This window comes from Camelina sativa, chromosome 14, assembly GCF_030686135.1.
Source record: "Camelina sativa cultivar CO46 ecotype springtype chromosome 14, ASM3068613v1".
Taxonomy (NCBI): domain Eukaryota; kingdom Viridiplantae; phylum Streptophyta; class Magnoliopsida; order Brassicales; family Brassicaceae; genus Camelina; species Camelina sativa.
This window is the reverse complement of record NC_141893.1, coordinates 30173626-30195738: the sequence shown is the minus strand read 5'-3', so window position 1 is coordinate 30195738 and position 22113 is coordinate 30173626. Positions and strand designations below refer to the sequence as shown.

Sequence of the window (22113 nt, the reverse complement as noted above, 5' to 3'; positions counted from 1 at the left end):
TAAATATATTCCATAGTCTACACTATACAACTTAATATTTGTCATGTTATAAAATTAAAAAAATCTCCAAAATCTTTTTGGTCATTTGATATTGAAAATATAAATATTTTCGGTTAATTATTATTAAGTTTTTTTTAGTCAAAAAACAAATATTATTAAGTTTAAGTAAGATTATTTTAGTAATTATAAATATTTGTTGAAAAAAATAAAAGAAAATAAAGAGAATGTATTTTTCAAAAAAAAAAAAAACAAAAATAGAGTATGTTTTCCTAATGTTTTAAATTCGAACCAAAAGTAAATTTCTTTCCAATTATCTTTACATACTAGGGAATCTATTCAATTCCACCTCATAATATCAAAACCAACAAACATTTATTTTCCTTAACTTTTCATTTAAACGTTCATGCATTGCAGTCAACGAAAACAAAACCATATAAATCTTCCCTTTCATAATTCTTATCGACAACAAATACTGAGTTTCCCTCTGAAACTCAGTCAAAGCAAAACAATCACCACCACTCCCATCTTCTCAAACTCTCTGCTTCACCACCACCGTAGCCATGCCTCCTTGCCAAATTCATTCGGCTCCTTCCCCTCCACCGAAGAAGGATCTCTCTTCCAGCGTCTCCTTCAAAGGGTGGAGATTTGCAAACAAGGCATTTAAGCTTTGGGTTGGTAAAATGGCAGCTTTGCACCGAGGCACATGGAGGAAAGCTGGGATTTATGAAGCAGTCATGGCGTCCACATACAAAATCTCTAAAAACACAGATCTCGTTCTGGGTATTGCTGAGAAATGGTGTCCTGACACCAACACCTTTGTTTTCTCTTGGGGTGAAGCAACCATAACCCTTGAAGACGTTATGCTGCTTTCAGGTCTCCCTGTTTTGGGTTCACCTGTCTTTGCTGCTCTGGATAGCTCAGGAGAGAAGATTAAGGCGAAACTGGATTTTGAATGGTGCGCTATTAAACGCAGAGGTAACGTCAATTTTGTAACAACGGTGACATGGATAAAGAGATTCATGGACAGAGTCGATGAGTATGATGAACATGTAGCCTTTCTTGTCTTGTGGCTTACTTATTTCGTTCTGCCATCACGCTACCATCATGTCTCTCAAGATGTTTTTCCAATTGCTATTCATCTTTCAAGGGGTACTAGGGTTGCTCTTGCTCCTGCTGTTCTTGCTCACTTGTATGCAGACCTAAGTCTCTTGAAAACCCACATCACATCTTTCAGCGAATCCACCAATACGGCTTGTATTGATCTGACTGCCTTGTTTAAGTTGGTTCAAGTTTGGACATGGGAGAGATTCACGGAACTACAGCCAGAACCTAATCCCTTGCTAAAAGATGAGCCAAGATTGGCTCTTTGGAGTGAGATGAAGCAGACAACCACTGATGCGAGACTGATCCTGGACAACTCCAATATTGACAGTTTCGAGTGGCGTCCCTACACAAAAACTGTTGAAAACTGGAGGTTTCCTCTGTTTTACCCTGAGCAAGCCATGCGTGTTCCTGTTTCCTCGAGTCTTGATGATGAACTCATCTCCTTTGCTCGATGCATCAGGGTTTCTGAGCTTGTTGGAGTTGACAATGTGGAGCATTACTTCCCCAACCGAGTGGCTTCACAGTTTGGAATACTTCAGGATGTTCCTCATAATGTTCACCGGGACAACCGCGCACGAGGTGCAGCTTGGAGTGATTATAATAAGCCTATCAGTGCAATGGAATTATGCATACCTTCCCGTTCTATGATACCTCGTGTTACCACGAGGTTCTGCGAGTGGTGGAGGAAGACGTTTCCAGAATTCCAGAAGTATTCTTCTAAGGAGAAGGGTGTTGTTGAATCAGCAGAAACATCGAATGCAAGAAACATCATTGGTGATAGTATTGTTCCTTCAGGCGCTAGGATGAACAGCACAAGCAGTGAATCCAGTGATGAAATAACTATATCTGAGCGTTTAAACAAACGCAAGTGCATGGAGGAAGCTCGAGACAAGAGACGCAAGGGCATGGAGGAAGCTCGAGACAAGAGACGCAAGTACGTGAATCAAGCTCGTGAAACAGGTAATGATGAATCAACTGGAACATTGAATTTTAAGAAACATCGTAGGTGATCATAGTAGTTTTTGTTTTGGTTTCCAGGTTCTAAAACTGTGGCTGGTGAAAGTGGAAAGAATATGGCATTGATCCCATTTGTTGGAAACAAATCTTCAGATCCTCCCCTTGGTGGTAATAAAAGAGCACTTGACATTGTTGTGAGCAATGCTGATCTGATCGATGATGGCAGCAAGAAACCAAAGTGCATGGAGCAAGCTCGTGACAAGAGACGCAAGTACACAAGTCAACCTCCTGAAATAGGTAACAATGAATCAGCTGGAACATTGAGTTTAAGAAACATCCTAGGTTGGCTATAGTAGATTTGTTTTGTTTTTCAGGTTCTAAAAGTATGTCTGATGAAAGTGGAAACAATATTGCATTGATCCCATTTGTTGGAAACAAGACTTCAGATCCTCCCCTTGGTGGTAATGAAGGATTACTTGACATTGTTGTGTATGGAAGCAATGCCGATCTGATCGATGATGGTAGCAACAAACCAGAGTGTTTGCTCAAAGAAGATGGTATCATAGCAGGACGCTCAGATGAGAAGTTGTGCAGTAATGAAGCTAAGAAGGAAGTTGATGACTCATACGAAAAGAGATTTGAAGAGCTGAAAGTGATGTCATCAACGTTAGAAGAGACTATTAATAAGGTACTAAAGAAGGTGACATTGATGAAAGAAAGGAAGGTCGAGAAACTGAGAAAAATCGCAGCAGCTCGTTTGATCTAGGCGGATTCGAGGTTGTTCTGGGAAGTCCAATGCAAGTATATAGAATAATCAAAGATCAACCTCACCTCTCTGAGGTTTTGGTTTACTATCTTTATATGTTTCATTTGAACTCGGTTATGAGCTAGTAGCTTCTTGGTGTGTTGCAGATCAGATACTTCTTACTGGTATATGCATTTGTTTATTCTGTAATGGCGGTGTAGGCTATAATTTCCAGACTTTGAATCATAAGAAAGCCAGCCAGCTCCCAACTATTCATTGTAGCTCTGTTTTATCATAACTTTTCTTACAATAGTGAGTGCATGGCTATTTTGATTCACCAAATGAGCATAAGCTTGTTTGCTGCGAGTGTTTAATTTGAATCTTGTGAACACAGTAATGAGCTAGTAGCTTTTTGGTGTGTTGTAGATCAGAGTTTTACTTGCAGGGATAGCTCTTCATCCTTATATGGAACAGTCTGATTCCATCAAGTTAAACTATGAGGAAACTGGAGCAAGTATAATCAAAATCTAAGGGATTAATTTAATGAAGATAATTAGAAAACTGATCCCAAGTGATTCCATATAGGTAACACCAACTGAAAAGATAATTAATGAAGTACCTGATCTCAGCAACCAAAACTAGCAACAGGCATAATCTTCAGAGTCGTTTTCCCATGACTAGTGTGAGAGTAGCTGTAATATCTAACACTGTTACGTTGTTATATATTACAAGACATTCAGATGAGTTGTCAGTCACCGCCAAATTCATGAGAGAGTTGAGAAACTGTAAGGTTCTTGTAAGGGAATGTTTTGAGTCAATGTTCAATGGTCACAGAAACACAATCCCATTCAGGCATTAGTCGACATCGATCAAGATACTCAGATACACAGAGTCTTAAAAGTCCAATAAGATACAGAGATCACATCTCAACTTATCATGAACAATTAGATGTGAGAGCACAAGATCTTCTAAATTACAAACCCACTTTATAGTCCAAGTTCTATAGAACAGCAAAATGTGAATCAGTTTACATATTTAAGAAATCATAGTTAGACCGACAAATGACTAACATAGCTTTATAATCAAAGTTAAACTGATTTATATGAGTGCGTTTGGATTTTGGTGGAACAAGTCCGATTGATTCGGCGTTTCTTTCTCAACGGTCTCTAAAACGTCAATTTAACTGCTCTCCGCCTCTCCCACTCAGACCATATATGATCTCCATTATACCCTTACCCGAATATATGATATATAAGGTTGAGTAGATCGATGAGATCGACAAGATCCAAGGGTCTGAGATGATTAATCAAAATTATGGAAATCATAAAGATTTGATTACAGAAGAAGTAGACAGGATGTGGAAAAATGTCAATATATTAATTTACGTAAATATATGATCAACCTAAAGTTTCTTAATCTAAGTCAAAAATAAATGTTGTACATTTAGAAAAAATGATAAACTTCGTAAGTTAACATTTTGATCGGATCCTTCTTCCTAGGTTAAACTTTATTATCAAGTAATTTATGACACTGTTGTTATATATGTGTGGGTATGCTAGTAGAGAGAGAGGTACATAGTACGTATAGATCCTTCAAAAAGTCTGTTAGCCCCCAATATTGTTTTTTCAGACTTCAAGAAAGATGGGTTTTTTCTCGAAGATTTTTAGTTGTTTCAAGCCATCTTCAAAGAAAGGTTCTTGCAAGGGTGGTATCTGTGTTCTTAAGAAGCCTAAATAAATCTTAACAAGGATGAGTTTGCTACTATGTACTAAGTAGTAGTAGGCTTAAAAGTTATTATTATTATCATTTTCTTTTCAATATTTATGTTTCTCTTTTCATATTATATTGCACTTGATATTTTAGCTTTGTTTGACAAGTAATAATAATACTCTTCTTTTTCTATTGGCAATTCGATCTTCCACAAAACAAAAAAAAAGTTGCGAAAATATACCTCAATACAAAACAAATATATTCGTCCTTCCATAAAAAGATATGAAGCTTAGAAATCATTGTAATGATTTGAAAGTTACGTATAAATAGTTGAATGATACGAAATCTGATATAGGAGCTTATATCAATAACTTAGCATATGATGATCGATGCACTTAAAGAGATATAAACTTCAATGGACAAATAAAAAGGGAGTAAAACTTAAAATCACTAGTACTCAAATGTATAGTTACGTTTAATCGGAGTCTTCCTCCTCTTCTTCACCTTGGAGCGACTTGAAGAGTAACGATGGAACCAGAAAATTTGTTACCAAATACATAGAGATCATTGCTCCACTGCAATAATTAAGTTCAACACATAAACCATACATTTTGGAGTTATCTTTGTTAAGTTGTAAGAAATAATTTAAAGAAACGAAGACAAGTAGAGACTAGTAGAGGAGACAGACCTTACTAGGAGGAAGGTACTGATATCACCAGACTCAGAAGGAGGCAAAACACTCGCGTTTGGTCTCTTTAGTCTACTAATCCCAGTCTGGGGATAATTACTGATTTGCCATTGATGGTTACTTAAGCTTATAGGAGATGAGGATAAGAAAACGGAGAACACTTGTTTTCTTCTCAGACTCTCTTCTTGCCGATTCAAGACGAAGGAGCTGGCTGGTAATGGCTGATGATAACATGCACACCACATTCTCTCAGTTTCAAAGATTTTGTCAACCCCAAAAAAAGAGAAAAGAAAAAAAGTGCTTGTTTCGTTGAGTTATCTAATAAGGGATTGATTGTTCCTGACAAAATTTTCTGAAGATAGACCTTAAGCCAATCTTGTGTAGCCACGTCACCGTGTCTCTAAAATGAGAAATTCTAGTTTTCCTAGAATCTTTTTTTTTTTTTGGACAATTCCTAGAATATTATCTTCTTCTTTTTAAGCTTATATAAATGTATATGATCATCCTATGCAAGATGCTTCATTAGTATTTTTAGAATTTGATCTAACCAAAAATTATCATCAAACAATAATATTAAAACCTTCATTTAGGTGTACCATATGTAATTAACTGAAAATTATTGTCACATATAATACAACATATTATTGGGATATCAATGAGAGTTAACCGAAATCAAAGATCAAACAGTTGAGATGAATAAAAGAGATTATTATGAAAATCATTATGGACATGTTTTCTAATTGACCATATTAAATTTTTATATTATTAAGATCGAACCACAATAACCACCAATACATCATTATGTGTATCAGTGTATGCATACTAAGAATACAACCGAATCAAACAAAATAAAGAAGAAGCATAATCAAGATCATGCATATAGTAATACCAACGGGCGGAAGCTTTCTTACGTTTAGATTATTATACAAGTTGTTTTATCGTTATATATATAAATATACTACTAGAATTTATACCACGCACATGCAAAATTTTAATTAAAAATATTTTCTATCAATATAAATTCATGACCTCAAATATAATTATTCAAAATTTCGAGTATAAATCTATATAAACATTATACTTAGTTTACTAAATGATATACAACATATATATTGTTGACTATAATGTTTTTTTGAACAATAAATATTTCGATATATATCATTTGGTAACTAAGATTAACTAAAATCACCTTAATTAAAACTTTGCAGAAAAAATAAACGGTATTGATGACTAACTCATGATCGTATATTTAAGAAAGTTTATTTTTGATTCATATTCTATGAAAACATTCTTAAGACTTTGATGTTGATTATCGATTATTGATCTAATTGTATATATCATTTATTATTGGATGTTGATACTAACATAATATTATTATGTATAAATCTGAGTATACCGAATCTCATATATTATATAATATCGTTATAACAGAAGCAAGTACAGCGTACCATAAAATAATTCTGGACCAACTCATGAATGTGTCTATCTTATCTCATATTTCATGTTTCACACAATAAATGAGATGTCAAAGATTTTTATTTAGTCACATGTAGTTTTTATATAGAACAGTTCAAGTTTTAGTAATTTATTTCCAAATATTTTTAACTATAATTCTTTCTGTCATTATCTATGATGCATTCATTGCCATTTAATTTCTAATTTTTTCACCTTCTATTGCAGACTCTAAATTAATTTTAAAGGCATATTATAACTATTTTCTCGTTAATTATTATCTTCCAATACTTAAATTTGGATTAAAAGCAGTTTATGAAATATCAATTTTTTCTTTCTTTTTTGATCATGATATAAACTAATATTTCACTTTAAATTTTATTTTTCCTGTTACAAATTTTATAAATACAATTACATAAATTTTGTTTTATTCTACCATGAATTTAAAATTTACTTTCATTCTAAACTCAATAATACATTTAAAATTTTAAACTATGAAAAGTTTAATTATATTATCACCACTAATTAATAAAGAATTGATAGTATTGTTTTTTATTATTTTATTATTTCATTTATTTTACATAATTAATTTTTATTTATCTAAAATTTCTATTAATTATAAGTAACATAAATATGCATTAAATGAATATTTTAAATTTATTTTAAAGAAAAAAAATGTTGCTTAAGTGGATGGATGCTTAGGTGGCAAAATGAGAAGAGAGAAAAACTAACTTATTATAAAATACATCCACTTAAGATACATAAACCTGATTGAAAAAAAGAGATTATGAAATTAATAAAAGTATAATTATAAAAAAAAATCAAGAAGGATCCGGAAGAATGTCAACATGTTAACTTACATAAATATATAATCAACCTAAGTTTCCTAATCATCTATACTAATATTTTTTCAGCAGTTTTTGCTCAAAAATATTTTTTAGAAAGTTTTTACATTTAATGCATTGACTTTAATATTATTTACCAAAAAATTCAAAGTTAATTATAGGTAAGATTTTAAAAAATAAGGAAATCTTTGTACTTCATTCAAACATAAATATAAGATTCTCTTTCACTTTTATTTGAATTTATATTTAAATTATTTTGAATTATTCTATAATATATTTAGTTAATAAAAATTGTGACTTTTTCCTGCATATGATGTAATACAAATTTTTAAAAACGGACATATATTACTCAATAGATGAATAAAAAATACAGATATAATATCCCACATCTCCTAAAAAAATTGGGCAATAGTTCAGAGTCATACTATAAAAGAGACCAAAATGATTCATAATACAAATGAGTAGAAAGCTTGATTTATCAGGCATTCAAACTTAAAAGACTTTTATTTGGTTTATTCTGGTTCTTTATTTTTAAGATTTTTAAAAATTAAATATTTAAAACTTTTAAAAAGTTGAATATTGTAAATATTTATATTTTATAAAAAAAAGTATAAATATTATAAATACTTCTATTTTTTAGAAAGTTAAACTTTATAAAATGTTAAAAATATGAATAATATTTAAACATTTATGAAGTTTCAAATATAAAGTTTAGATATTAGAAATATTTCAACTTTTAAAAAAAAGTTAGAAAACCTTTAAAATATTAATAATATATTTAAACTTTTACGAAACTTCAAATATGAGAAATACTCAACCATTTTAAGAATTTTAAGTATTATAAATATTTAAACTTTATAAGAAGTGTCAATCTTATAAAATGTAAATTGTTACAACCTTAATAAATAACATATCAACTCAATCTAATATTTAAAATACAAAACAATAAATATTAAAAATTAAGATTATATAGTGCAAGTTAAAATATTTTGGGACGGAGTTATATAGTGGGACGGGTTTTGTTGATATTTATATATATTTAAAATATTATTAATTTGGTGTTAAACGAGTAAAACATCATTTCATTATTTTGTTAACACTATCGGTATCCGAGAATAGACATATCTAATTAATAAATATTATTAAAAAAATTATATTTCAGTATTATATGGTTTAAACTTATAAATACAACTTATAATATAAATGTTTTAGTTATAAATAATTTGTCCCGCGGTGTACCGCGGGTCCTAATCTAGTAGATAAATAAAAATGAAAATTATACATTTAGAACAATAGTAAAATTCCTAAGTTAAACTTATACAAATTAATAAAAATGTAAATTATAAATTTTAATTAAATGTATAATTAAAAGTAAATGTAAATGTAAAATTAATCAATGTAAATTTAATTAAATGTAAATGTAAATTAATTAGTAAAATTCCTAAGTTAAATTAATAAAAATGTAAATTATACGTGAAATATTGGTCGGGTCCTTCTTCCTAGGTTAAACTTTATTATCAAGTAATTTATGACACTGTTGTTATATATAAGTGTAAATATGCTAATAGAGGTACACAGCACGTAGAGATCCTTACAAAAAAAGTCTATTCGACCCCAATATTGTTTTTTTTCCAGTAGATTTCAAGAAAGATGGGTTTTTTCTCGAAGATTTTTAGTTGTTTCAAGCCATCTTCAAAGAAAGGTTCTTGCAAGGGTGGTGTCTGTGTTCTTAAGAAGCCTAAATAAATATTAACAAGGATGAGTTTGCGATTACATACTATGTATGTACTATGTAGTAGTAGGCTAAATACAGTAGTTATTTTATTATTATTCTCATTTCATATTATTTGCACTAGATATTTTTAGCTTCATTTGAGAAGTTATTATAATAATACTATATGCTTTTTTTTTTTCTATTGGCTTCGATTTCCTTCCTTTTTTTAAGTTGTGAGTATTTACATAATTCGTCGTAGGCTCAATTATATAGGATCGGAAAAATATAATAGGTTTAGAAAACACCGTAATGATTTGAATATTACATATAAATGGATGATACGAAATGTATGTAGAACCTATTAAATGATAGGAGCTTACATATAAGATAATAAACATATCAATGATTTAGCATAGGACGATCAACGATTACTTAAGAGTTATCATTAGAACTAATCTCTATATAATTTATCGGAGTTTTCCTCTTCTCGATCACCTTGGAGAGACTTGAAAAGTTACGATGGAACCAGAAAATTGGTTTACCAAATACATGGAGATACGGAGTTCAATTAGCTAAACCAATATATAAAAATTGATTTCCGATTATCGTAACAGAGTTCCGATTGGTGTTCAACTTAGGTGTTATCTTTATATATATATTTAGGTAAATAACTTTTCTTCTTGAAGTATATATCTTGGTTAATTAATTATCATAGGGATGGAAGCAACGTACACCTGGTTACTTTGAATGGTCTTCGATGAACAATTACGAATTTGGAAATGGTTACACTCTCCGGTTCGGTATGAATTATTGAATTGAGTCAACTTCTTCACCAACCCTTCTGATAGAAACAAAACGCTTCCGGCAAATGCATGGTTTTCTACTTCTCTAAACTCACCGTTAAATGCATGTGTTATGATGTGAGCCTATTATGATGTATGTTTTCATTAGTGTTGTAACAAATGGAACTTCATTTCTTACAAAATCAAAAATAAATAAATGTTTTGAGAAGCTTTATACTATGGAGTATTCTACAACTCATTAGCAGCTACAATATATGGCGCAAGTGTTATCAAATTTATTTGGGTGTTGCCTTGCCTTTAATCAAATGCACTTTACATAGAATGTACCAATAAATATAACATTACTTTAAATCATTTTAAATCGAAAATCTAAAATTTATACAATACTCAAAACTATATCAAGTTATTTTCCCATTTCCTCGTTCTTGTTATTATGACACAAAATCACAAATATATAGATACCTAGTAAAGTAGAAAAGAGTCATTGACTGATGATCAAAATCCAACAATCTCTCAAGCTTTGTTACCACCACAGTTGAGATCATACAATTTAACATTTCACTCGGTGTCATAATTGAAGAGATTTCTTAGTCGATTCGATGTACCTATCGTTGGCACCCAAACAACCTTTTGCTGTTTCAAGTAGTCTCAGGCAAACTTGTGAGACTTTCTCATTCACCTGCAGATTCATCAAACATGTCACCAATCCAGCCATAATTAATAATGTTCAATCATGCAGGAATAAGAAAAATGCAAAACTCAGGAGAATATAGTACAACTAGTGCTGATGATATGCAATTGCAAGCTTCGAGCGCCATATTCCCGCGAGTACTCTGCAGTAATAATATATATAACCTCGGGTTAGCTAGAGAACAAAATCAAAATGTTTCTTAGTAGTGGTATTAGTGTATTCTTACCTGTGAAGACTCTTTCTCAATAGCATTTAATAGTTCACCTAGGACTAGCTGAGTGAACGAGACAAGTTCCTGCTTGTATGATGAATCACCAAAGAACAGCAAATCGTTTCCAATTATCTGTGCATAAAAATAAGTAAAACCTAAACTTTTGATTTTCTAATCAGACTAAGGAATTTCGGCAATTTCAGAGTCATATAAATACCTCTGGATTGGCAGAACGGTAAGGTAGATCATCCTGAGAAAGTGTTGAGGACACTGAAATAATCGCACAGAATATCTTCACCTTTAATCTGGGCATTGCCCTACAACATTACACAATGTCAGACAACCACACAGGCATAAGGGGTCGTACGATGTAAGAGATTAGAATAGGCATTAAACAGCAGACAAACAAGCAAATGTGTGTACATTACTCATATTCAATATGTGCATGGAGGTATGTTCTAGGTCTTTCAGATAGGCGTACCATGAACTAGAGCAAGTAGCAGAAAAGATGCTTTTAAGGAACTCCATCACGCCTTTCTCAGGATTACCTTTCCAATGAAATATATGAAAAAAATCAACTCAGCTGTGAAGCTCTGAATAAATAAATTAAAAAAAAAAACAATTTGGTGACAGAGAATCAGAACTATATTCTGAGTAAAACTATCCAACAGATTCCACGATTTACCTGGGACCATGACCAAGAGGCTGCACAATTTGCATACAACCGAGGCCATACTGTCTACATCAATTGATTTTAAACCTGATAGAGAAAAATGTACGGCATCAACATATATGATGCATATCCATTTACAGAACGGTAAGGCACATACTATCTAGAGAAAAAATAAAAGGCCCTAATGAACAACCGAAAATGGAATAAAATGAAGTCTACAAAGCTAGAGTGACGAAGAACAAAGATAATCATCTATACTTGAAAAACAATCATACAAGTAAACAGTGCATGCATATCGCCGACCTTAGAATTATTAAATTTAAAGCAAGCGTTCTCTTTGCAATAACTGGTATTATGGTGGCAACATATGTGAGACTAGTTTTATTGCTTCTCACTTGAGAGTCTGGTATCCACTAGTTAAATTGAACATTTCTAGACAAATAAACTCACCATCTGTCACCGGTACATTCTCTAAATACTCAACAGCAGACATGACCAGTCCATCGGAATGAGCAATTAAACCACCTAAAAGTGCAACCTGTAAAACAAATTTCAGTACGTATATTATTACTTTGAAGTTTGAGTGTAAAGGACTGAAAAAAGACAAAAACATCACCTCAGCAGTTTCAAGATAAAGATTTAAGTGTTTTGTTGGAGTTGAAACAGATGGGATGGTCACTTCGCTAAATGCTAGGCAAGATTTTACAAAGTTGATATGTTTCTTTCCTGCTTTTAAAGCTTTTACTGCCAAGGTGTTGCTTGAACGGACGAGTGTCTCCTGCAGCCAATGACCATAAGCAGGAAAAATGATCACAACATCAAGCCAATCAAAAAGTTTGATAATTTTTCTTTGTGTCATGCTCTAATGCAAATAAACGAAAAAATTCTGTATATGTGCTTCTACTTTCTTATTATATGTGCTTCTTTTCTCAAATATGTACCTTACAATATGTAGATAAATTTTGCAGTAATTTATAGAGTTTCACCTAATTCATATCATGTTGCGAATTCTTGTATATGTAGTTATTATGTATAAATTGGATCATGCACCAGATGGCATATACGCTGCTTGGCCCTCAAATTCAAGGATACGTATCTGTCATGACTAAGCAAGAAAGGACTAGATAATAGCAATGCACCATAATTAAATGATTACCTCGTAATCGAACTACTCTTAAGATGTAAAAGAATGCAGAAGGAAGGAACTATACAGGGTCTTCCACAGGTATAACAGTATTAAAAGTTACAACTGATACCAAAGAACAATTAACTTTTTGCTGACCTTAAGTTCATGTATCCCATTAAAGGCCTCACGACACTCTGCCAAAAACATCAAATGGCGTTCCATTTCTGCCTTGTAGTCAACCTATGAATCAAAAGTGAAGTAAAAATCAACTAACTTGATAAAAAGAACAAGTATTCATTGGTTTCGTAACAATGTAAGTGGAACTTAAAAGGTACCATTTCAACAAAACGAGAAATTAAACGTGATGTCTGTCTATTGTCATCATCCTTTATGTTAACGAAATCTGTAGCATCATAAAGAGCCTGAGAAACTTCAAAGAGCAATTGCACTGTTGTTGAATCACAAATGCAGCCATTCCTGCTCCAAGAGAAAAGAAACATGTATAGTTTAACCAAGCAAGAACAAGAAAATTCAATAAATCAACATAAGGATCATAACTATATACAAATCCCTCCAAATAGGATCCCCAATAACTTGAAGGGAGCTTATTTCTCAACTTTGCAATGGTCTATGTGCCCCCATCCAGTATGTGTGAGATTTGAAATTCACATTAAGAACGATGGACAAACTAACAAGCCTTACCTAATACCCATGTTAAGAAGATGCATGTTTACACTGCTCTTTGAAGTCCCAGACATAAGATCCAGAATCTCGATGAAATGATTCTGGAAGGTAACCAAAGAAGTTGTTTAACTAGTTAATGATATTAGCCAAAGGAATAGACAACGACTCTATTTGAATAGTGCGTATTGTTTCCTGAAAGCCTGAAAGTAGATAACAGAAAGAGGGAAGAAAGTATTACCAGATTAAGTACTTCTTGCAAGTTCTCGAAATGAGAGAGCAGCTTCAAAATTATGGATTGCAAACTTGCTTGCTCTTCTTCAGAAAGAAAGTCGTCACAAGCTAGACTTACAATATCATCCAAGAGAGCATCCAGATGATTTTCCTAAATCCATTAAAACAGATTAATAAAATCCAAAGAAACAATATCAGAGAATTCTCATGAGTACAAAAAAAAGCACTTCAGTCTCACCATCTTGTTCTGCAACATAAGATCCACATATGCATCCATAATTCTTAAGTAGTCATACAGTGACTGATACTGAGAAGCAACCTGTTATAATAGTTACATATAAATTTCAGTCTATTGCAATAGTCTCATCACCTTTCTCTTTACCATAGCTTTTGTTTACATATTTAATGTGCGAAAAGGAGTATTACGCAAATCCGTAATCAGGAAAGAGTGAAATGAATTCTTTTGGTAAATGATGTGTATATATATAAAGTATGTGAGTATGTCACCAGAACCTGAATGAATTCCTAATATTGTTGAAAGAAAAAGAAAATACCAAAACCTGAATAACTTCAGTAACGAGTGAACTGAGAAAACCTTCTTGATATTTCCCTTCAGACAATCTTATTCCAAGTAACCTATAATTCAAAACCTGCTCGACACAACAGTACAAATAACAGGAAGGGTTAGACTCAATAGAGTACATAATTTTATTTAATCTGAGGTGAGGATATAACCTGACTAAAGGAACAATCATTGCTGCATTTAATCATATCCAGGATCTCCATAGCTAGTGAACTAACTAATTCAGATGCGAGTTCCTTGAGAAAATGATGAAGTAAAATGGACACATGCGAAGACTTGTAAGACGACTGACGTTTTTTTCTTCCAAATCCAAGCTCATCAAGCATGCCCAAGACATTGTTCTCCTGTACACTAACCAAATTTTAGGATAACAATCAATTCATCACAAACCATGGGACGGATAAATAAAAGTCTGGCAGGCATACTTTTGCCTCAGCAACGAGTAGTGCAAAACCAACTATAAAAGCATTTACTAACCTGACGTCCAGTCAGAAATAAGCATTTCATTATATACTCAATGGCTGGTTCCATCAAACTAAAAATCAACTTTTTATCATCTGTAATATAGGAATACCCCTCCTTGTCCACTAAAACAGGCGCCAATATATCTTCAATATCCTTGATACATTTGATTAAATATCCTGTTATACCATGGTCAAACTTATATATCAAATGTCTTCCCAACGAAAGGAGAAAAAAAAACATATCACATAAATCTAACCGTTGGCAATTGGCATGAAAAAGCCTAACTTCAAAATTCTCAAACTGGAGGATTCTAACACTATGCATCATCTTGCTAATAGCAAAGGATAAAAGATACTTCATCTACAGATATTGAGTCATGCTGCAATGATTCACGAGAACTCCCATGTTCTATACTCAACTCAAACAGAATTCCCTACTCTCTTCAAACTACATTCACTCCTGACAAGGGACGCATGAGATAATAATATCCAGATTCGTTTCCATAACTAGTAAGAAAGTGTGACTAGGGTAAAATTATATATCCATTTTGATTTAAGAAAGCCGTACTGCAAATTACAAACCATTATGATTTTTCAACTACTTGTGCAATAGCATTTTGTTGAAAGAAAAATAGAATAAGGTTACCTGAATTGCAGAAACCGAACTTCTGCATACGATACACCATATAAAGACGACAATACAAAGATGCCAGTGGATCTGCAAGACCTCTCACCATCATGACTAAACGATCCAGAACTTCCATGGGTTGATTAATGAGGAAACGCCAGCAAGGTAAAATCGCAAGCTCTAGATAACTATGGGCATACAAAGAAAGGCCAAAGTTAAGGCAGAGGAAGGTAGGGAGAATAAGAAAATAATAATTGATAGAGGCTTTACATGCGAGGGAGAAGTTCTCGAACAGAACCAACTTTGCAAAACCAGTTATGGCAAGTCTCTCTTGCTTCAAGGCAGATATCACTTGCTTGAAAATCATCTGTCTTTAGCACAGGTTAGAAAATAAATTATAAGCTGTAACTAGAATTAAGGCTATATGTTGGGCATCAAATGTATAAGTCTGATTGTAATCCTTAACAGATACCCAGGTCAAGTAATTCCATTTTCGAAAACACTATGCTCAGGACTATATATTATTGCTCGAAAGAAACAAATGATTAGAATAGAAATACATACTCAGTAAGGAGCAGATCACTGTTCCATCTACATCAAGTTCTGCTTTCTGTTTGATCCGTTCCCACACCATATCCCCGAGCATATCTAGCATGTCAGTGACAATGACAAAGACTGTAGGATAAAACTGCAAAACTGTTGTATCCATCAGAAGTTTCGTGACCTGCAGAATGGAAGATATTATTGAACCATAAAATTATAATAATCCAGTTTTTTAGGTATAATTCTCTACAGACACATACATATATATTTCCAAGAAACTGCTTCTAAGGCGAACAAGTATTGAACAGACAGATTCAATTGAACATGAGCTTTTGAGAGAACTGTATACTGAATATCTCAATCTAATGAATCATATTTAGTTAATTCATACGTTAATGATAGAAGAATAAGACACAAAACCCTCCATCTTTTGTAGCAAAGTGATTTGATTAGTGAGGAAGTTAACCTTTATTGATAACTTTAACGATGTTACTCGATCTTCAGCCTGCCATGCGCAAGTTATTCCATCTCTTAGCTCATGCAATTTGGCTATATATTCCTGTTGGTTGATTATTTTGGCAGTCTCTTCCAGAGAAATTTGTTCGCTGCGGGTTTCCTCCAAATGGGAAAGAGCAGAAGGGGCCTCAACTGCTGATTGAGGAAAGCAAAGTGAGAGTTGTTATGATATGAATCCACGAGTTTCGGAAACAATATAGCATTACATATTTACTAGGCATTACAAAGACATACCTTTGGAACCTTTCATTATTATATTAGATATCTGTAGAAGATGGGTAAACAAGTTAGAAAATATGAATTAGGGAAACACCAAATGATCTTTCTAGCTGTATGATCAGTTTTAACCAAAAGAAAAAAAGAAATCAAGCTTTAAGCAAATAAATAAGACTTTATGCGAAGAATATACGTAACTGGAGAAAATGAAATAACTTTGGAGACAGGAAACCGCTGCATCAAAATTCTTTTAAGTGATTTCCACTCCTTTATTATATCATGAGCCACAGCTTCAATGGATATAGAAGAAGTCTCTTCAACGTTCTCTTCCGCAGAAGCACTCACATCCAATCCCCTCAATGGATCAAAGAAGTCAATATCGCTACCTCTGATAGTGTTAGCCTACAGATTTTATAAATCGATTTGTCAAGTCTTATAATGCATCAATCCGCTTCAAGAACTTGAAAGCAATACGGAAAAATAATTCGAGGAAAAGGAGTCCTGAAATAACTAAGTAAACTCAACAAGCTATGAACTTTGTACTCATCACAAGATATATACAAAAATGCGTAGCAACAGAAAACAAATAAATCTTGTATATCCCTTTTTGTTCTTGTGTTCAAACCTTTACTTGATGTTCAATGCATAAGTTCTAAAAATCTTCACTAGAACACAATTTACCCGCATAAACAAAATAACAAGAAATCTCTTAAAACACCTGTAGAAGAACTGATTACTCAGTTCAGTCACTGCAAACTTAACCCAATAACAGAAGTACACTAAAAAGTAAACTCACAAATGAAAACAGTAAACCCCAATAACTTGATAGTGTACAACCTAGTATACTAGTATTCTGTCTACCACAAACTTTAAGTGATTCAAGAGAGAAATCAACGAAATGGGAAACACCACTTTGATTGGTAAACAATGTCTATTGTTCACTAAACATGTACATAAATAGTCATCCCAACAAGCCGAAACAGTCAATGTATTGAGGTTTTCGCACATTCGCAAAGTCAAACCCTAAATAATTCGCGCAAGAAGATTACTGAATTTGGAAAAGGGAACCAAATGAGGGAATGAACTCTAAAGAAGCGTATCGCAGACCTGTTGTTGACGGGAAACAAGTGTAGAGGAGAGAGGATGCTTGTGAGCTTGTGATCGAGGAAGGAGTTTAGATTCATGCGTAGCTCCGTAGTCCCGACGCCGGAATTCGAACTCCATGGCTTTGTGATTTCTCTTCGTCGTCGTCGTTGTTGTCTCCCCCCCCCCCCACAGAGACGACGATCTGCAATCCTGCTTTTAGACGACGCACCAAAACGCTGATAAAACATGCCGTTTTAACGTGAAAGTCAAATTGAAGTAAGACACTGACGTGTCCAAAACAAAATTCTAACCCAAAAACATACCGAATCGAACCAAACTACTAAACCAAATTAATCTCGTTTAACGTAGCTAATTTTGGAAGTTGCCCATCATGTCATATTTTCATGATATCAATCTAGGATTTACTAATTTTGGTGTTCTTCCTTTCAGTTTCTTTTTTTTTTTTTTTTTTTTTTTGCTTTTTCTTGAACTAAATAAAGCTATTTCATTTTGATATCTTATTGCAAGCTCGTTTGAGCAATATATATAATCAATCGTTGATGAGTTCAAAGAGGTAGTTTATTTTGTATTCAGCAACAAAAGGTTATAATAACATAGCAAGTAACTGTTACTTTCACCTTTTTATTGGGATGATGGGATCATGGATCTCAGTTCTCTTTCCTTTTCTTTTTTGGGTATCAAAAGAAAATGATCAAATAAGCCTGCCTTGGCACTTGTTCGAAAGAAAATTCCAATATTTGATTGTTCACGCCTTAGATCGGTTAAAACTATTTTGGACATTTTTTGTAATTAGTCAGTTTGATTATTTCTGACATCGTCATTCGGATTGATAATATTTGTGATATACATGCAACACTATTTAATTGTAGCACTTAATATATAGCATAATAATATTAAGGACCCTTATATTAATGGACTTTTCATAAATTACATACATAGTGAATTTTTATTGCCAAACCAATTACTAATTATAAAATTTTGATTTCAAAAGCTATTTAGATGATAAATTTAACTCTTATGTCAAGAATCAAGATAATTTTTTTTTGCAAAAATCAAAATTAATAGTTTTTGTTTACCTAATAATTATAATTTAAATTATTATGACATCTAAAATGAAAATCATGAACTATAATTTAAAAAGGTATATTAGATTTGAATTTGATAAAAAAAAAATTATGTATTACGTCTTTTTACTGCTTACGTAAACCCCACTAAGGTGATAATATACCTAGTACTAGGCTAGCTAGTAGACTAGTAGTAGTTAATACGTTCGACGACAAGCAAACCTATAGGTACGCTAATATCAAATGGCACGTTCATTTCATAATAAACAAATCCAAGTACAATTATAGGCTATCAAATTAACAAAACAAAATCAAATTTCACAAATTAAAGACCTAGATCGCAATATGTTAATCATGAAAAAACCTAATTTCTTTCATATACTTTTCATAATTTTGTAATTAGTTTTCTTTAACCAAAACCGTGGGCAAGTTCTCGTTGATTAATCTCCCATCATTGTTAACTGAATGAAAAAAAATACTGCCACGATGTTAAGTGATAAAAGGATTATTCAGTGAAAAGTAATGTTATTATTATTCGGCCGACGGTGTACGAGAGGGCACAAATACTTGGAACGAAAGTCTCCATCGATTAGGGATTTAATTAACGTTGCTTCGCCATACAGCATGCCTTTATTTTCTCGTCCAGCCACACTTTTAAAGTCACATTCCGGCTCTTCCTTAATAACCGCTTTATCAATTTGTTTTTTCATTGATCAAGTGATTTATGCTTAAATCAAGTTGGTCATATTAGTATTACGATTATTATAATAATGGTATATAAGGGAGAAGTTTAAACATTTTTTCTCGTAATTATAATTGAGTCTTAACATACGATGAGTTATATAATGAGTATACGTGTAATCATAGAAACTTACAAACTTGTATTATACGAATATATATGATACAATATAGGTTATGGCTAAAACTAACTCGTCGTGCTTGGTTGGTATATAACCATTCATTCAATTCTTTTTTGTGGCTACTGTCAGATGCATCAGTAAGATATGATTAATGCTTGAAACCCAAGAAGCATAACATATGTATATAGTTATTGATCCAATAATACAGAGAATATTATAAGCTATTAGAGGAAAGAAGAGAATATATATTAATATACATATATGGTTCCTGCTTACTTCGTTCACAATTGGATCTTAGATAATAATAATCAGCAAGAGCTAAACAAATACACAAACTTACGCTACCAAACAAAATAGTTGTTTGAATATAAACTTGAAATGTCCAAATTCTTGGAAAACTAATTGCAAATTTTTTGGACTTTGTGATAAAAATATTCAACATTAATGAAGAATTATTTGAACGTACTCTACTCCTTTTCCATCACATGTATAGCTACTACAAAATAGAAAGACTCCTCAAACTTTATATAAACTCTACGCCCTTCACATATACTTCACGCCCCCCAAATCTCTCTATAACAACGAAAGTTTCCATGGGGCTTAAGAATATCATCTTCGCAATATCTCTTACTATCGCCATAACCATCATCGTACTGGTCTCTACAGTGTATGTTAGCAACAACAAAACGGAAACACAGATGCAAACGCAAACGCAGACGCTCATTACGCAGAAGCCTCATAGGGTGAGCCGTTTCTTGGCGCAGAACGTGAAAAACGGTCGTAACCCTAACGCTGCAGACCATTGCAATAAGAACGAGGAGATATGCAAGAGTCAAGGAACATACAACTCCACAATGTCGTGTTGTAGCAACAAGTGTGTTGATGTGGCTTACGATAACGATAACTGCGGCGCATGCAAGAACAAATGCACGTTCACGCAGACTTGTTGTAGAGGAGAGTGCGTTTACTTAACTTATGATAAGAGGCATTGTGGAGAGTGTAACCATAGTTGTTTGGTTGGTGAGTTTTGTGTCTATGGGTTGTGTAATTACGCGTGATATATATGTTATTAGTTAGTTTCTATATTTAAACTTTAGTATTTTTATTGGTACTCCAATATGGTTTTATAATACAATGTTACTGTTTGTGTTTGTTGATTAAGATTCAGAAATTTGAATCGAGAATTTAACACGGATATATTTTATTTTGTTTTTAAATGGTTTTTGGGTTTGATAATACGAAAAGGTTCAAAGAAATGGAGAAACATAATCACTGTTGGTGGTTTATACGTCGAACTAGGTTATATAGTCCACGTACGTCGTATAAAAGTTTCGACGATAAATGTTATCATTTGTTTTGGAATGTAGTGTCGTGAAATGTAATTGTAAAGGTCAAGATAAATGATTTACACAACGTTAATAATGTGTGTGTGTGTGTGTTATGGTCGTATATATGGATGAACGAATAACATTAAAGTTTATTGATGAATTTAAAACAAATATAAATGTCATTTTAACATCAATACCAGTTGCTACAAACTTAATTACCTCTTTAATATTAGTTAAAATTATATTGAACCATGTGCTTTTGTAAACGATGCATGAAGTTAAATGAAGATCTTGAAATAAATAGTATTTTTTTTTAGAGAAAAAAATTATTATTGGAATTAATAATGGATTCTCGAGCAAAGAGGATACTAAAAAAAACACATGCAAATGCTTAATAAGTTCACAAATCACAAGCAGCAAATGAGTCGATCCAAAAAACAGATATAGAATAACAGAAAGTAAATATTGTAGTATTCGAAGTTAATAATGCTAGATCCTAAACTTCTCGAGATCTAAATTAAGGCAAACAGTGTAGTATGTAGAGCTTCACAAGCTTTGCGTTGGACACATACACGAGGTACCTCTCAAGTTTTGCTCACTATGTTCTTCATACTCCGTGTTAGCAAACAGCGAAATTTTTTTGGCAAATGGCATTATCTGGGGACCTTTAACTATAATTGATTATCATTATACTAATCTGGAGGTGATTGAAGACGCTTGAAGTCAAAGAAGTATACATAGATATATATATTAGATGTTATTATTAGTTCATAAATATAATTTTTAAAAAGTTAGAAAAACAAAAAGCATTTTCTCATGGTTGGAAAGGCATCTTGACGGGTCAAGAAATTATGAGAAAAGGTCTTGGTTGGAGTGTGAAGATTGGTTATGCTATTCGGATTTGGTCAGACCCTTGGACGTCTTCAAAAGAACCGCTTCGCTTCTCCCTTGGAAGCTAGCTAGTTCTGGTTGTAGAGGACCTCATTTCTCCGACCACTAGTGACTTGGACTTGGACGCCATTCGCCTTCACCTACCTCATTTTTATTTTATTTGTTTGGACATTAAAAGCACCATTTCATTAAAGTTAAGATTACAGTCATGAGACTTTCATCTAGGGAGAGCCAAACAAGAACCAAAAAAAGCTTACATGGGAATAGAGAGTAGAGACA

At 32.7% G+C, this 22113-nt stretch overlaps 4 protein-coding genes across 12 annotated transcripts; 2 read left to right on the top strand and 2 right to left on the bottom strand.

Annotated features, from left to right (window-relative positions):
• Positions 1 to 461: 461 nt before the first annotated feature.
• Positions 462 to 3143, top strand: LOC104744028 (uncharacterized). The gene is made up of 3 exons (XM_019235601.2): positions 462 to 2064; positions 2143 to 2358; positions 2436 to 3143. Exons 1-3 carry the CDS (start codon positions 561 to 563, stop codon positions 2825 to 2827), a joined length of 2112 nt encoding a protein of 703 aa, XP_019091146.1. The 5' UTR covers positions 462 to 560; the 3' UTR covers positions 2828 to 3143.
• Positions 3144 to 4743: 1600 nt separating this feature from the next.
• Positions 4744 to 5519, bottom strand: LOC104742605 (uncharacterized). Its single transcript, XM_087486453.1, has 2 exons — positions 5205 to 5519; positions 4744 to 5091 (listed from the first exon to the last, which is right to left on the bottom strand). The coding sequence occupies exons 1-2, from the start codon at positions 5447 to 5449 to the stop codon at positions 4992 to 4994; spliced, it is 345 nt and encodes a 114-aa protein (XP_087342579.1). The 5' UTR covers positions 5450 to 5519; the 3' UTR covers positions 4744 to 4991.
• A 4853-nt stretch (positions 5520 to 10372) lies between these two features.
• LOC104742604 (uncharacterized) lies at positions 10373 to 17918 on the bottom strand. Of its 9 annotated transcripts, none has more exons than XR_015579485.1 (23): positions 17692 to 17911; positions 16783 to 16986; positions 16603 to 16633; positions 16319 to 16503; positions 15874 to 16033; positions 15580 to 15676; positions 15328 to 15497; positions 14695 to 14858; positions 14370 to 14561; positions 14195 to 14284; positions 13873 to 13953; positions 13642 to 13785; positions 13422 to 13504; positions 13055 to 13196; positions 12876 to 12959; positions 12210 to 12371; positions 12044 to 12131; positions 11606 to 11680; positions 11349 to 11468; positions 11138 to 11237; positions 10936 to 11052; positions 10795 to 10851; positions 10373 to 10697 (listed from the first exon to the last, which is right to left on the bottom strand). XR_015579485.1 is itself a non-coding variant. In XM_019235197.2 (23 exons), the coding sequence occupies exons 1-23, from the start codon at positions 17806 to 17808 to the stop codon at positions 10587 to 10589; spliced, it is 2718 nt and encodes a 905-aa protein (XP_019090742.2). In that variant the 5' UTR covers positions 17809 to 17918; the 3' UTR covers positions 10373 to 10586. The 9 variants fall into 9 exon arrangements, 5 of the variants coding, with proteins under 5 accessions (XP_019090742.2, XP_087339503.1, XP_010461927.2 ...); XR_015579486.1 differs by having other exon boundaries at positions 10798 to 10851; XR_015579487.1 differs by having other exon boundaries at positions 16319 to 16500; positions 17692 to 17908.
• A 2246-nt stretch (positions 17919 to 20164) lies between these two features.
• Positions 20165 to 20832, top strand: LOC104742603 (uncharacterized). The gene has a single exon (XM_010463624.2). The coding sequence runs from the start codon at positions 20209 to 20211 to the stop codon at positions 20671 to 20673; it is 465 nt and encodes a 154-aa protein (XP_010461926.1). The 5' UTR covers positions 20165 to 20208; the 3' UTR covers positions 20674 to 20832.
• Positions 20833 to 22113: the final 1281 nt, after the last annotated feature.

Excerpts from the sequence above, each read along its gene's own strand:
- LOC104744028 (XM_019235601.2), top strand. The coding sequence starts at position 561 with ATGCCTCCTTGCCAAATTCATTCGGCTCCTTCCCCTCCACCGAAGAAG. Across the intron at positions 2,065-2,142 it reads GAATCAAGCTCGTGAAACAG|GTTCTAAAACTGTGGCTGGT; the intron begins GTAATGATGAAT and ends TTTGGTTTCCAG. Across the intron at positions 2,359-2,435 it reads AAGTCAACCTCCTGAAATAG|GTTCTAAAAGTATGTCTGAT; the intron begins GTAACAATGAAT and ends TTTGTTTTTCAG.
- LOC104742603 (XM_010463624.2), top strand. The coding sequence starts at position 20,209 with ATGGGGCTTAAGAATATCATCTTCGCAATATCTCTTACTATCGCCATA.
- LOC104742604 (XM_010463625.3), bottom strand. The coding sequence starts at position 17,808 with ATGGAGTTCGAATTCCGGCGTCGGGACTACGGAGCTACGCATGAATCT. Across the intron at positions 13,197-13,421 it reads CTTCTTAACATGGGTATTAG|GAATGGCTGCATTTGTGATT; the intron begins GTAAGGCTTGTT and ends CTCTTGGAGCAG. Across the intron at positions 10,698-10,794 it reads GCATATCATCAGCACTAGTT|GTGAATGAGAAAGTCTCACA; the intron begins GTACTATATTCT and ends ATGAATCTGCAG.
- LOC104742605 (XM_087486453.1), bottom strand. The coding sequence starts at position 5,449 with ATGTGGTGTGCATGTTATCATCAGCCATTACCAGCCAGCTCCTTCGTC. Across the intron at positions 5,092-5,204 it reads AGTACCTTCCTCCTAGTAAG|TGGAGCAATGATCTCTATGT; the intron begins GTCTGTCTCCTC and ends TAATTATTGCAG.